This window comes from Hydra vulgaris, chromosome 07, assembly GCF_038396675.1.
Source record: "Hydra vulgaris chromosome 07, alternate assembly HydraT2T_AEP".
NCBI lineage: Eukaryota > Metazoa > Cnidaria > Hydrozoa > Anthoathecata > Hydridae > Hydra > Hydra vulgaris.
Window position 1 is genome coordinate 37,088,528 of NC_088926.1, and position 16,847 is coordinate 37,105,374.

The window sequence follows — 16,847 nt, forward strand, 5'->3', positions numbered from 1 at the left end:
AACTAGGCTTACAAGACATGGTTGAAAACATTTGAAATTTTTTAGAGCTTATGGAATCAGACTACAGCATTTTATAAACAATGCACGCAGTTTATATGATTTAAGAAAAGGTAATGCACCAGAAATGTTGCCACAAGAAAGTGATATTGAAATTTTAAGAAACTATTGTGTTGTGAAATCACCAAGTATTTAAACAATCCAATTCTTACATCTAATGATTATATACATTTATGTAAACTTACTTATGTAAGAATACTAACATTTAATGCTAGGATAGGTGGCGAACCTGGAAAGTTAACACTACCATATTAAGATATGGTAGAAAAAGGCAGGTGGAAACGCCAAACTGAATTAGATGCTTTAAACAATCCATTAGAAAAAAAGCTTACAGAACGATTCAAACTATGTTATTAGGTAACCAAAAAAGTTCGTGCGGTTTTTGGTAATTGAATTGTTTTTAGCATTTTTTACAACACCCACATCGCACAAGGCAAGTAGCTTTGTTGCGTAATAGAACGCGTGTGTCACGCGCAGTTGCTGCATATATAGTGTAGGCTTGTAACGAGCTTACAGGAAAAGTTTTGTGTAAAGAAAGGATGGCAACCCAACCAACGATTATTCGATCTTGCTTACTTTACGAGTTCAAACTTGGAAGGAATGCAACACAAGCGGCCAAAAGCATCTGCACAGCATTTGGAGAAGGTACAGTAAGTGAACGCACAGCACAGAAGTGGTTTCAGCGATTCTCTTCGGGAGATGAGTCCATCGAAGACCTGCCGCGTTCTGGACGCCCATTGTTGGTTGATGAGGATGAACTAAAGGACGCTGTCGAGTCTGACTCCGGCCAAACTTGCCAAGAACCTGCAGTGAGGTTTGCTGTGAGTGTTGAAACCATCCGCCTGCATCTGCATGCGATTGGGAAAGCGTGGAAGCTGAGTCGGTGGGTTCCGCACAAATTGTCGATCGACAACAAGAAGCAACGGCTTACGATCTGCACATCACTCTTATCACGCCACAATGTTGAGCCTTTTCTTGATCGTTTATTGACATGCGACGAAAAATGGATTGTGTACAACAATACCAAGCGTTGCTACCATTGGTTGTCCTCCGATGACCCCATCCCAAAGACACCCAAGCCCAATCTCCACGAGCGGAAGGTTTTTCTCTGCATTTGGTGGACTACAGCTGGTGTGGTGCATTACGAGCTGCTCCCAACAGGCCAAACCATTACTGGACTGGTCTACTCAGCACAGCTGCAACGAGTTCACGACCTGTTGCTTGTAAAGCAGCCTGCACTGGTGCACAGGAGAGGAGTTCTGCTTCTCCACGACAACGCGAGACCGCACACCGCTCGCGTGACTCAGGACAAGCTCCAAAGCCTTGGTTGGGAAAGTTTGCCTCATCCACCATACTCGCCAGACCTCTCCCCTACTGATTTCCATTTTTTCCTTTTCCTGGGAAATCATTTAAAAGGACAGCAGTTCCGAGACCAGGACGCGGTTGAAATGGAGTTGAAAGCTTTTATAGACTCAAAGGACCGAGAATTTTTTAGAAGTGGAATAAATTAGCTTGTTTTACGTTGGGAAAAGGTTTTAGATGCTAATGGTGACTATTTTGATGAATAAATGTACTTACTTTTGTCGTTTTGTGTGTTTTTATTATATACGGAAAAACCGCACGAACTTTTTTGGCTACCTGATACATTTAAGGCAAAAAAAAAAGAGAAATATGGAACTTTATTTTTTATTCAGTTATTAAAAGTTTAGTGACATCTTATTGTATATTTATTTTTATTCAGATTTCAGAGTTTCATTTTTTATTTAGAAATTAAATTTTTTATTCAGATATTTTATTTTTTATTCAGACAATACAATTTTAATTCTAATGTCTGAATAAAACATATATTATTTTTATGTTGTATATGTTATTAAATGAGGTTCTTCTGTGAAAGCATTAATTCCGATTATTTTTACTGAGGAAGTTGCAGTCAGACTGTTAATCAGCTCAAGGCACTATGCTAATATTTCCCAAAAAAATAATGTTGCGTTTGCCTGTGGTACAGACTGTCTTAAATTACATGGTTGGGATTCACTGCAATCTATAACAAAAAAGCTTAATTTATCTAAGCCAAAGCTTATTACACCAACTAGAAATAGAAAGTATGTAAACCATTCTGCAGTTGTTAGACATGAATAATTGTGAGCTATTGTGACTTACAAATCACATGAGGCATACTAAAGATGTCCATCAAAAATGGTATTAACGTAAGGATTCTACTATAGAATTAACAAAAGTAGCAAAAGTTCTTTCACCATTACAAAATGGTTTTGAAAGAAATGGTTTGTTTTTTTTTACTTTTATTTTTTACTTGAACTTTTTTATTTTTCATTTGAAGTTTTTTTTCTGCATATAAATGTTGGTTACCTGTAATAAAAATTTTTTTATAGGTGAGTTAAGGTGAGTATAGGTGAGTAAGGACCCCTTTTGCAAAACGCCATAAGTTCGAGTAAATTCAATTTAAGAAAGCAACGAAAAACTAAACTACCCTTAGCACCAACAGAAACTGATAATTTTTTTTGTCTAGTTTTAAGGCTTAAAAATTTTTTATATTTTAAGGCTTAAAAATTTTTTAGTCTAATATTTAAATTTTCGGTATGTAGTATCTAATAATTAAATTTTCAGATTTCATGTGGAAATGGAATTAAGTTAAAATTTTTATTTTTGTGACTTAAACCGTTTTGCAGATAGGCACCTCATGTTTTGTTTTATACATCCCGTTTCGTAAAATAGTCTTTTTGTATGGTAAGAAACCTTGTTGTAAATCTGTTTCTAACTACTTATGTCGTTTTTTATACAAATATGATATGATAAATAATAAAGCTTCTAAGACAAATAGGTGTAGAAAAATAGGTGTAAAACAGCACCCACAAATGCGCTTTAAAGTTTAGATTTTAAAAACAAATGTTTTAACATTGATTCATGCATTGGTTAAAAAACAGGTTATTACTTGTTTTTTATCCCCAAGCGACGTACTTTAATCGACTAGATTCTTTTGAACTTGCATCTTATTATTATTTATGTTACATATAATTTTTGAATTGTTGTTATAAGCAAACAGGGGAGTAAACATAAGTCAATAGCGAGCAAGTTTTAAAAACAAACCCGCTATTGAATTATATATTACTGATAATAGCGTTTATTGCACCGTTTACTTACAACAACAATTGAAAAAAATTTGTAATATGCATAAAATTAGAACTTTAAAATCAAAACATTTGTTTTTATAATAGAATTTTCTATTAAATGTAATTTATTTTTGTTAAAGATTTATGACGAAAATGTCTCATTCGTCTTAATTCCTATCTAGCTTAAGTATTTTTGTACAGTAATACCAAAAATCTAACTTACAAAAAATTACTTCAGATGTTACTCTAAATAAGTTTAGTTCCCACTCATTCACTTTAGTTTTAGGGTAGAGAGAGGCAATTGAGCAAAGGACATAGCCGTCTGTACTAACAGGCCTCATAAACGCGTATATAGAGGCCTGGGACTGGGGGCCAACAATATTTTAAAATTGCATTGTTTAATTATTGCAAGTGTCGTCTTTCTGTAATGGTAATTACAATAAGGAAAATATAGAAAAAGTTTTCCGGCTTCCTCATGAAATAGAAGAATATACTCGTTGGGTAAATGCTATACGAGACAATATACCTGACATTCCAGATACAGTTGTTTGCGAAAGGCAATTTCCATTTAGATATTGAACACTTACCAAAATTGGCCATGAAAGCCGTCGTTAGCCTTCAGTTTTTACATGTATTAAACCTAGTTTAATTAAAAACCTAGTTTAACCACTTCCATTAAGAACAACTTTTAAAGTATCTTCATCTGTCCGCAACATTATGCCCGACGAACTTGATATATTTTTAGCTGCTGATAAAATTACATCCTTTAACTCTTTACATCAGAAGTTACAATATAAAAAATTGGTTTTGGTCCAGTTAATGTAACTTAATATTTAGCTGGTGAACAGTTGCTGATCATTCAGTCAACAGATTTTGAAGAAAACTCTTCAAATGTCAAATTTATGCTTAAAATCAAGAATGATCTTACTTTTGAGGGATACTTTTGTGGGATTAAACATAAAATTTAATCTTTATCTAAAAACAGGATTTTCATAATCAATTCTTGCTCAAAATTACAAGAAGGTATGAATTTTTTTATATAACTTAATAAAATCCAAAAAAATAATAAATCTTTTGCAACACATCCGTGATATGAGTTCTATTACAGTTGGAAAAATAAAATACACTACACAAACTATTGTACGATTTTTTGAATACTTTACAATTTCAAGATCATAATATGGAAACTAAAGCAAGACAATGAGCCAAAAAAATAAAAACAATTAAAGAAATGCAAAATTCACTTTGCGAACCTTCAGATGAAGATCAGCAAGTGCAACGTTCAAAAAAACTGAGAAAAAACAAAGACATCAAGAGGCGCAAAAAGTGTCGCAGAGTTAGAGAAGAAACATTACCAACTCAAAAAAAAAATGTCGTATTAATGTGGAAGTTTTAGCTGCAAGTCTTGGGTTTGTCGATCGTGTTACCCAAAATATACAAAAATTGGTGAAGAGTATTAAAGTAACTCTTTTTTTTTTATTAGTAAATATAATTCTTATATTTGATTAAAATAGTTTTTTATAAACTTAACTTCTAATAAGATTAGTTTTTATTTTATTTTTAACTAATTTTGCTGAATTTTCTTAATTTCGTTATTTAGTTTTAATTTTCCTAATATCTTAAAAAATTGCTATTAAAAATTAACTAGTTTACTTTTCCCAATTAGAAGAGGAAAACGTTTTTTTTCGTCATAAAAATCAATTCTTTTAAAGACTTTCATAACATTTTTTCTTAATTTTTATATATTTATGTAATATAAAAAATTCTCTTTTAAGCAAAAAAAAAAACAAATTATTTTTTTTTTTTAATTTTTAATCTGAGGCTAAACCGTTTACTCTTACCCTAGTTTACTCTATATACTTTCAAAATTAGTAGGTTTTAAACCCGAATTTAAAGTTCAAAATTTATAAAATAGTATTTTTTTTTTATTTTGTGACACTTTCTTACTTTTTTTTCTTTCTGTAGCTTACGTCAGTGTATTGCTTATTTATTTACGGGAAGGTCTGGATACTAATAACTGAGCTATAGGAACAAAAAATATTATTTTGCTTGTTTACATTTATAATAAAAATATATGACATTAAAAATAGAAAGAAAAAAAATAATAAGGAATGCACTTTTCATATGCGAATTTTCGTTAGACGCACTTTTAAAAATTAAATAATGAAAAGGAAAAAAATATTTTTTTTAAATTTTAATATTTGGTGGGTCCTCCGTGGTTCTTAATCACTTCAAAAATTCTATTTGGCATTGAATTAATGAGCGATTGGAGTGTCATTGGTTGAATTTCTTGCCAACACTTATTGACTTCACCTCGAAGCTCTTGAATGCTGCTAAATTGTCGTCCATTTTCATAAACCTTTCGAGATAAGATTCCCAAAAAGTTTCTCAATTGGATTGAGATCTAGACTATATGCAGGCCATCTCATCACTTCGATGTTTTTGGATTCAAACCATGCCATAGTTTCTCTTGATTTATGAATGGGTGCATTGTCTTGTTGAAAAATGACTTGATCTTCCAAGTTATTTTCCAAAAAATCGATTAAGACATCTTCTAATAAATCTGTATAATTAATGGATTCCATTTTTGTTGATATAAAGCATATCGATGTCTTTCCATTGATACAAAATGCTGCCCATGTCATTAATGATCCACCACCAAAATTGCGTGACAAACGAGGTGCATTGTTTTTTCGCAAATCATGCCAGTAATAGCTAAAACCATCTGATCCATCAAGATTAAACTTCTTTTCGTCAGAAAATACGACGTATTTCCACTTTTCTCCAAAATCCATATATTTTCTGGCGAATTCAAGTCGTGCTTCTTTGTGTATTTGCTTTAAACATGGTTATTTTAGTGGTTTTCGCCATTTTATACAATCAGATCTTGACAATATTTGTTGAACACGTCTAGGAGTGATTGTCAAACTTAATTCTGATATGATTTGACTCGCAGTTAACTTTTGTTTTGTCGCTAATTGTCGAATTCGTTCCACGTTCCTTTTCGTTATCTTGTAGTTTTTACGTATTCTTTGATTGACGCCATATACTGACCCAAGTTTCAAAAAGTTTCTAATCACCTTTTCAGATCGTCCAATTTTTCGTCCAATTTCTCTATTAGATAACCCGGAATCCTGATATGCTTTAATTAAACCTTTTTCATGGTCATTTAAAAATTTTCCATGTGCCATTTCACTAAAAATATGAAACATTGAATTTTAAATTTATGAAAAATATTTTTATAAGTCAATTATGAAATTACTTACAATTTAAATTGATTTTTTTAACACCAAAACTAAAAATTATATCTCAAATTTAATAAAACAGAACTGCGTCTATACAAATTTCGCACTCTAATAAATCAAATCACTAAATTTTTTTATATAAAGAAATTATAAAAACAATGATATCAATTATCTTTTAATTATCAATTAACAAACAATGGTATAAATATATCACATACAGAAATTTCTTAATAAAACGTTTAATTAAGTCTCTATTATGAAAAATCTGATAAAAATTGTGTGCGGCTAAGAAAATTTCGTTCACTGTACTACTATTTTGAAAGCATATTTGCGAATGGAGTTAAATATTAAAGTAGTAAACATTTCAACGGCTTCAAGAAAATGTGTGTTGAATGGCTAAACCGTGTGTTTGAAATGGCTAAACTGCGGTCTTGGTGTCACAGAATTTGTTAAAGAATTGCAAGTAAAAATTTTAAAGTTCCTACCATATCCAATAGTAGTTGCAAAACTTTATCAAAAAGCAAAAAAAATTCTTGTTCTCAACAAGTTTGCAGACGAAATACCACTCATATCTCAAAATTGGACTGACAATGAAAACCTCTACCCTTATCTAAACTCTAAACTTTTTAAAGAATATATTCGCAATAAAAGAGAGGGTACATTTAGACAACATCAAAAAACATACCAGATGTTAACGAGCAGAAAAATTATATCTGTTAAGTCACACTCAATTACAAATAGGAAATATGTAAGAGCTTTTATAAGAAAATCTAACAACCATGATGCACGTCCTGCTATTTTACTTTTTGAAGGAGGAACACCCCTTAAGGGTATTGGGAATGTCCCATTCTTCTGAGTGAACTTTGCTGTCATGTTTTAGCTATCCTTCTTTACCTAAAGCATCATGTGGACACAACGACAACAGTTTTAGAACTAACGTACACGCAAGTGATACAAAAATGGCATAAAAGATAAAAAATTGCTCTATTTTCAATGGTTCCACTATGTCATATTTAAATCATTATTATTAAATCAGCAAAAAACAAGAACAAAATTAAAAACTTGAAAATTGCTCCGGCAGATCCAGAAAGTTTATATTTTAAAGCAGATGTTTTACAAATAAAGCAATAAATTATTTAATAATTTTAGTTATTATTATGTGAAGCTCAGCTTGAATTGCTATGTACTAAATCTAAATACTGCATTGTACAATCTTTTGATTTAGAATGAGCGAACTCAAGTTACTTTTCTATTCAAGCTATCTACTGATATCAATTATTAAGGAAATATCAGATGACATTTTACATTTAAATTCAATACAAAATGGCACGATAGAGAACATTCTTTGCTCACTATTCTTAGAAATAACGTTGTGGGAAAAAATCCAGAATTTAAAGAACTAAAACCGCTTAGATCGTATACAAATAAACTCTAAATTTAGAGTTTGATATTATTATTATATATGTTTTAGATATATATATATGATATATATATATATATATATATATATATATATATATATATATATATATATATATATATATATATATATATATATATATATATATATATATATATATATATATGTATATATATATATATATATATATATATATAATAATAATAATAATAATATGCATAATAATTACAATAGCAAAGATGTTAGCTAACTTTAAATAATTGATTAGTTGTGGTGCAGATGGAGTTAGAAAATTTTGCATAATCTATAACAGCATGACTTGCTTACGCAATGTCTTGCATAAACTTGATACCATTGACTATGTGAGGGACACTAAAGTTTTCCCATCTGTTTCCTTCTTCTATAATGAAATGATTTTAGAAATATAATTGCATAAGTATTTCAATTTTAAAACATCAACAAAAAAATCAATAAATGAAAAAAAATAACAATAATAAGACAATTAACAATAAACAAACGAAATGTTTTTAAAATTTATCAGATTTAACTGTCTTAGTCATTGTGATCTGAATCAGATGTGAATAAAAATGAATGCTCTACATTCTTGCTTATCTCGCTTAAAGGGTATGCTTACAGAACAATCACATATGATGTGGTAACACCGCACAATTTAGGATGCACTAGCTGCCATAGTTATTTAATTTAAAAAACTAAATAAAGTAGGCAAAATTAGAATAAAAGTTCTATAAAGTATTATATAATACATACATATATATATATATATATATATATATATATATATATATATATATATATATATATATATATATATATATGTATATATATATATATATATGTATATATATATATATATATATATATATATATATATATATATATATATATATGTATATATATATATATATATATATATATATATATATATATATATATATATATACATGTATATATATATATATATATATATATATATACAATTATCTTAAACTGTCAGTACATGCTTTTCGTAAGCAGATGATGGTATGTACCTTAGTAATTAATTCGATGCATTCGCTTAACCAAATTTTAAAATATTATTTTTTTATAAAAAACTATGGACCTATCACTTAAAATGTATATGCCTGTTGTCTGAAATATAGTTATAATAATTATTATAATAATAATAATAACAATAGTAATAAAAATATACATATATGTAGTAATAGTAAAAGTTACTGACATAAAAAATAAAAACTTTAACCAATAACTTTTTTCTAATTCCTTTTTGTTTAAAGTATGTTCTTTCGTAATGCGTTGCATGTTCTTTTGTTTGTTAGTTCATGTTATTCTTATTATTAATTAGCCGTCAGTCACAACTATACTTCTTACTTATTATAATATATGATTGCAACTAAACAAGAAGTTCTTTATATAACGTAAACCGTTGAGTAGACTAAAGTACTCAATATTTGGAGGCCGCGGATATATTAAAGTTTGCTGCTGATACTGAAGTCATCAGCTGTTGTTAAAGCTTGGTGCTGGTTCAATTTAAAGAAACTTGAAGTTGTTGTAAAAAGATAAAGTTTAAGTTAAGTACCTATTAACCTTGTACTTATTTTTTGGGGTTAATCCATATTTTGGGATTGTTTAATGCACATATTTTTATTAGCATTAAAAAGTTGTATATTTGTGAGTTATTTGTATTTGTGTCAAAGTTGACAAGAGTTTTCAAGTGAACATTATTTTTTGTTAACATTCCTAAGGTTTTTTTAAAATGTCAAATGTTGTTGGGAAACGACATATTTGCACCATTACGGTTACTGCTAATAAAAATATATTTGAAAGGGTCAACGATTGTATAGCTAATTTTAACCAAGATAGTTACTTATTCGAAGGACTATCTAGTTTTGAAGAAATTTTATTGAAAAATATAATAAAGTTCAAGCAATTGATAATGATTTGATTAATTTAGTTTAAAAATGTCAAAGAATTACAAAATAAAGAAAATTTTAAAACTTTTTTCAATAATGACTTGTTCAATAATGACTCGAACTACATTGGAAGCAACCACCTCTGAGCGTGACTTAGGAATTCAAATTACCAATGATCTTAAAGTAGAAACCCAATCCATCATTGCCTCATGTAAAGCAAATCAAATGCTAGGCATCCTAAAACACACTTTCCAATCTCGTGATGCTTTTTTATGGAAACAACTCTATTCCACCTACATCCGTCCTTTACTTGAGTTTGCAATTCCAGCTTGGAACCCTCATTTGGTGAAGGATGAACAAACTATTGAATTAATACAGCGCAGAGCCACAAAAATACCAGCAAACTGAAAAAGTTAGACTACAAGTCCAGATGTTTACAACTTGGCCTATCTTCTTTTGTTGAACGTCGTATATGAGGTGACCTCATCCAAAAATATAGAATAATTATTAACATCGACATAGTCAACTGGCACTTTCCCCTCTTCACAACTCCACCAAGAGCAAATCACAGAGAAAGACTTCACCGTGAAAAGTACAGTAATAATTTAGCTCATTTCCATTTTTTTAAAAATCGGATTGCCAATGCATGGAACTTGTTACCAGATAAAGTAATCGATTCTCCAACTGTCAACAGTTTTAAAGCAAGCCTCGATACGCCTGAATGTTACTACAGCTCGCAACTTTCCTTAGTGAAAGTTGCAATATGAGCTTCACAAAAACTAACTTTAATCTAACAATCTATGATTTATATTTTATCAAATATTTTTACTTCTGTTGTAACAAATATATACTACTACTACTACTACTACTAACTTAAAAATAATCGAAAAACTTAATGATATTATTTATAAGAGTAACAATGGGTCACAATCTAGCAGTTTAAAAACTTTTGCAAATAACAATACCAAAATTCCACCTTTAAAATCAAGTACCTTTTATGGGAATCATGAGGATTGGCAAACATATTATGAAATTTTGAATATGCCATCCATAATATGACCTTTCCCCAATACAATAGTTTAATTATCTAAGAATTTTACTCGAAGGAAGATCTTTAAAAGCAACTTCAGGTTTAACTCTAACAAATGACATCTATTATATATCATTAGAATTGCTTAATAAAAGATTTAATGATAAGCAAAATTTAATTTCAACACATATGAAGTTACTCCTAACTTTAGAGAGAGTGCAAAGTATAAGCTTAGAGAGAGTGCAAAGTATAAGCAATATTTCTTTATTACGACGTATGTATGACTATATCAAAGTTCAAATTAGAAGCTTAAAAACTTATTTATAGATTTAACTATGTAAGGACCTTTATTAATTCCTATTATAATGCAAAAAACGCAAGAAGAATTAAACTTAATTATTGCTAGAGACTTTTATTCCTGTGATTATTGTGACATAAAATATTTTTTTAAATCATTAAAATCTGATTTACAAGCTATGGGGACAAGGTTTAGACAAGGATTTCATCATATCAAGTTTACGTTTCAACCTATTTAAATTTTGTTTCAGCTGCTTTTCGTGATTTAGTCATTTTGGTCAGAGCATTTGTGTATTTTCATTCCATTATTACTTTATGGTTATGTGGAATATCAGTGCACAACTCTCTGAATCCAGATAAAAAATGTTCACAACAATTATGCCCAATCTAAGATTGCTTCCTTTTTGTATGTAAAACTAAAATATACTCTTTCTGTTAAAATTTGTCTGCCTGTAAAAATTTATACGTTAAAATCCGGATTACCGGAAATATCCGTAAAAAGATAATACCTGTTATTTACAATAAAATAATAGTTACATAGCGCCAACTTATTTTTGATGGTTCACCCAAGTTTAACCATGTATGATATTGCATGACTATGCAACTATGCGTAATCATATATTTGTTGGTTGCTCAACTGACTTCGCACTATTGCTCAACTTATCTTGCTGGGACGAGTTGAGCAGCTCCGCAAACTCTCTTCTCAAAAAAGTAAACTTTTTCGCTAATAAATCTTTAGCAGGTTAAATTATCTTTAAAGTATTGACAAATTTGTGTAAATCCGACACACTGTTTGTGAGATCTGTTAGATTTAGTAAAAAACTACTCAAATGCCGCTCTATCCTTACTTAAAAGTGTCTTAGTCTGCTTACCTAATAAACTTATATAAAGAGGCTTTTTACAGGCGCAACCCGGTTTTTTTATGACGCGTTTGTCTGTATGAGTATTGTTAAACTTGACGATAAGAAAAAAAACAACCTTAAACTTAAATATAAGAAAAAAACACATAATTAATTTAAATATCTTATGCGATATAAAATTTTTTATGTCGCCTAAGATATTAATTTTGATTTTAATGTTTTTTTAAGGTTAATTTCAAATGTTAACTTTGTTTTTGTCAGCATGTTCTAGTTTTTATATATTAACCAATTTTTCAAAATAAAATTTTTCGTAGGCATTTTAATTTAATAGTTCTTAAAAAAATTTACATGCCATTTTTTTTTTTTGATCAAATATATAATGATGGCTTGTTAAAATTGACATAAGTGTAAACCTCATGAGCATAGTATATGAATGAAGTAGTAGAATTAAAAAAAATAAAAGATCTTATCTTTGAATTTTGTTTTACTGTTACTATCAAAAATTTAAATTTTATTTTTATTTTTTTTCATTTTTAGCAATTTAACTGGTGATAAATTAATCATTTTTTGTAATTTTTTTAGCAATTTTTTTTTTATTTGTTAAAAGACGACTAATACATTAGTAAGTTATGTCTAGTAATACATTGCTTTGATTTTGTAAAGGTATCCAATGAGTTTATTGTTGAAAAAAAGCTTTAAGTCAAATTTAATGCAGTTATATAGCTAATAAAATTTTTTAAATTGTTATTATAGTGATTAAATATAAGTTGGTTTTAAAGTTAAATTGTTTCATAATAACAAGATTTTATATCACCACACATTGCTATTGTGAGTAGTATTTTTATTTGTTTTCTACAATAACACACAATGTTGGATCATCGTTTTGAAAAATTCGCTCTTGAGGTGATGAAACGTTGAAAGGTTACAATTTTTTTAACGACATCACAACTTTTCGCAACACTTAGACCTTTCCTTTAAATTGGTACACCCGCAATACACTGTGGTAGTTATATTCATCTAAATCATAACAAATGCCGTAAACTCTATTAAATAGCAATAATGAAGTTGAGCTTATAGAGAAGTTAAACTTTGTGAAAGTAGTTGAGTTGAACTTTATAAAAGTAGTAAAGATGAACATTGTGAAAACAATAAAGTTAAACTAAATCTAAACAGCGAAGATGGTTTTTCTATCAACTTCAGCTCCTATTTGTCAATAAACACAACTAAAGGAAAAGTTTGTTACAAAACTATAGGATCTGTTAAATCTTTTTCATCAAAAGAACTTTGATCAAAATTATCAAAAAAATAATTTTTTATAGAAACTCGAGGTCAAACTATCGTAAAATAAATACTGTCCACGTTTAAACGCATGGTACAAAAAAAACTTAAAATTTACAAAAAAAAAACTTCTTTTTAAAAAAAAATAATTTCATGTTACCCTGACACTTGCCTTATTTCTTCTGCCTTATATTTTTCTTGGTAGGCGTAGTTATTTATTTGGTTTTTAAACTGTTTATTTTACAATTGCGATTGTATATTCATGAACCTTACTTACTTACTTGGTCCTTACTTTTTATTATTTATTCCTGAACCTTACTTACTTAACTTTACTTAACCTGCTCACACAGTCTTACGCACACTCAGACTCACGCTCAGACATCACATCACCAAGTATGTCTTAATGTTTTAACATAGAACTTTCTAGTCTTTCTAGACACACGTCACTAAATCTTGCGACTTAATGCTTTTAACATTTAACTTAATAAACTTTCTGGACACGCGTCGCCGAGTTAACGCAACTCAGTATTTCTAACATAGAATGATATGATATGGTACGAAGTGAGATTGGAACCCGAGACGGTTCATGGCATGGCGATTTAAACTTAGTGCGAAATGAGAATGCACTAGCTACGTCGTCGTGATGTTCACAGTGTTTTGAAATATTTTAACATGTTATATTTACTTTTTTTGCAGAGTTTCTTTTCTTCGTAGAGTTTTTTGAAACTTGTTTACTACATTTTTTTAATTAAAAATTTATTAGTCAATCTTTTTAATAAAGCGAGATTAAGTTTTTAAATTTAACTTGTGTGACCTTGCACTTTCTTTTATTTTTTAAAACTCTATCACCTTGTCTTTTATTCGCGCTAATCTGTAGAAGTTAATTTTTTTACATAAATAAGAAGTTTTTTTAAAAATACATATTTCGCAACAGACTTTCCACGAAAGGTGAACCAAATTCACATTTTTTAAAATGCACAGAAAATGAAATATAGTATTTTATTTTTTGTACAAAACGTACCAAATTTTCATAAAATGTAGGAGCTAACGTATTATGATTTCCCTGATGTGTTTTTTTATACAGAAGACAGCAAGTGTGGGAAAATATAAGTTTTACTTAAATGAACACTAATCTTTTCGATTTGTGTTAATAAAAGTGCTAGATATGTTGAGTGATTATTTTCTCAAGAAATATTTACCAACACACATGCGATAGCATTAAAATAAAATAAGATGGCGATCCGCAGTTTCAACTTCAAAAATATTAACGTGATTCCTAGTAAGTCAATAAGTGGTAACACACGTAACGAAAATGCAAATTTTTTATTGCCGCACAACAAGCACATTATTTTTAATATCATAACAATGTGCTTGTTAATTGACCTAATATTATGAACAAGTTTAACTAGATGCTTCATTTATACTTGATATCATGTGGCTTTGATTTTAACTGCCTTTTAAATTTATGATAATATAATTGAGTAACCCACGTAACGATAATTACTACCACGTATCTATGAATATGGATATCTATAAATAAATACGTATAAATAGTATGTACAAATACTATGAATCTATTTATGGGATTCCTTAAATTGGCGCTTTTAAACGCAACTTCACATGATTTGCAAACTTTCTCAGTATTAGAATTAAATGAGCATGTAGGCAATGTGTTCATAAAGACATTCCTTAATTACACGCGCATTTATTTACTTTCTAGTTGCATTTGCAAATATTTTAACTGACGTAGGTTCACAGATTTACAATCATTCAACTTGGAAGCGCAAGTCTCAACGCAGTTGAGTTTCTTATTTTGTCGAGTTAATTTGTTTTGTTTTTTAATTTTGATGATAGCAGTGAAACTACGGGCCTTGACTTCTGCAGAAAGAACTAAAAAGTTTAGAATGAAAAAGGAAAAAAAGATCCACAATTTCAAGTTCAAAAAAATAAAAAATTGCACAAGTTCATGCTGCGAAATTTGCTATAATGACAAGGAAACAGTTAGGTTTGAGCGGATTGGGCATTGTGTTTAAAAATAATTGGTGGGATGATATTTTGTGTCCTTTTAGTGCATTAGGTATGTCTAAGTCCTGTTGGAAAAACGAGTGTAAATTATGTAAAAACGGCTTTAATATTAAATCTAACAAGAACGTGGAAGACATAGCAATTTGGTACGAATGGATTAATGAGTGCGTCAAACGTGATGACATTGCTGAATTCAAGATGCGACTGCGCAAGATTCAGCAGCAGGGTACTGTTAAGAACTTATTGGTGTCATTCAGGAGGGTTTTGAAAAGGTTGTGAAGCATGTGCGGGTGAAAAGAATCCAAGCTTAAAAATTTTCTGAAGACAAAACAAAATGTACCTCCAGAATCCTGCAAATAGATTTTGCAATGTCATATTCATTCGAATATCAATCTGAAATCCAGTCAGCTATGTGGAGCAGATCTAGCGTCACTCTTTTTACAGCAGCTACGTTTACAAGGGGTACACAACAAGGTTTTATTATTTGCTCCGATACTCTGAAGAAAAGCAAAGATACAATTTTTGCATTTCTTTTCAAAATATGCGATTATATTATGAAATTGCCTGATTCAAATTAATACGATGAAGAAATCATTTCGTCGGATGGACCATCGTCTGAATTTAAAAATAAATACATGTTGCATTTGTTGCAACTTGTATTTATTTGTTGGTCTGTCGATATCACAAAAATTTTCAGTGGAAGTATTTCGCTACTTCCTATGGAAAGGGGTAATTGACGCAATTGCGCAGTGGGCCAGATTTTTTTTCCCGTGGCCATGAATCCCAAAAAAGTCAAATCTTCTAAACTTTTTTTTATTTTATTATTGAAACATAGGTGCTTTACTCTGCTGAAAAATGTATCCGCCTAATTACTAGAGATGAAGGCAAGCTTGCTAGAACCATTCATAATGGCTTTAAAAGTGTCAAATTTTCGCAAATTTTTTTTCAAAAATACTTAACCTCAAAATCTACATAACTTTTTTCAATTAAAAAAGCTTTAGAATATTTTTATTTTAAATAAACATATTAACTTAGTGCTTATAAAAAGTATATGTTTTAGTTATATATTTGAATTTAATTTATTCATAAAAACTTTTTTTGCTTTTATAAAAAGGCCAGTTTAAAGTTAAAATATTTGTTTAAGGAATATAGTTTTTTTTTTTTAAATTTTATTTAACACATCAAACCGTTATTGTTTAAATAAACTTTTTGTTATTATTTTAATGTTTTTAATAAAGAAAAAAAAACGAAAATCATTTCACTCTAAATACATAAAAATTAAATATTTTAGTTCGAACCAAATGCCGCTCTCTTTAAATTTACAAAAATAATTTTGTATAAATCAAAAGGTAAAAATAATATAGATAAAATTTTAGACAGTAAATTCAAAGTCAGCATAGTAATAAATGGCAAATCAGTATTTTCATTTTCAGATGGTCCGATAATGTTATTGTGCTCATTTAAATTTCTTATTTCATTTATGTTAATTGTTCATTTATATAGTTTTAGCTCCCTATTTCTATCATCAAAATCATCATCCTCATCCAACTCATTATAATCTTCATCTGCATATATA

General features: G+C 29.2%; 1 protein-coding gene across 1 annotated transcript; it reads left to right on the plus strand.

Annotated features, from left to right (window-relative positions):
• Positions 1-596: 596 nt before the first annotated feature.
• On the plus strand, positions 597-1,568 carry LOC136082741 (histone-lysine N-methyltransferase SETMAR-like). The gene has a single exon (XM_065802163.1). It carries the CDS (start codon positions 597-599, stop codon positions 1,566-1,568), a length of 972 nt encoding a protein of 323 aa, XP_065658235.1.
• Positions 1,569-16,847: the final 15,279 nt, after the last annotated feature.

Bases quoted from the DNA above. Each gene is read 5' to 3' on its own strand.
- LOC136082741 (XM_065802163.1), top strand. From the start codon at position 597: ATGGCAACCCAACCAACGATTATTCGATCTTGCTTACTTTACGAGTTC.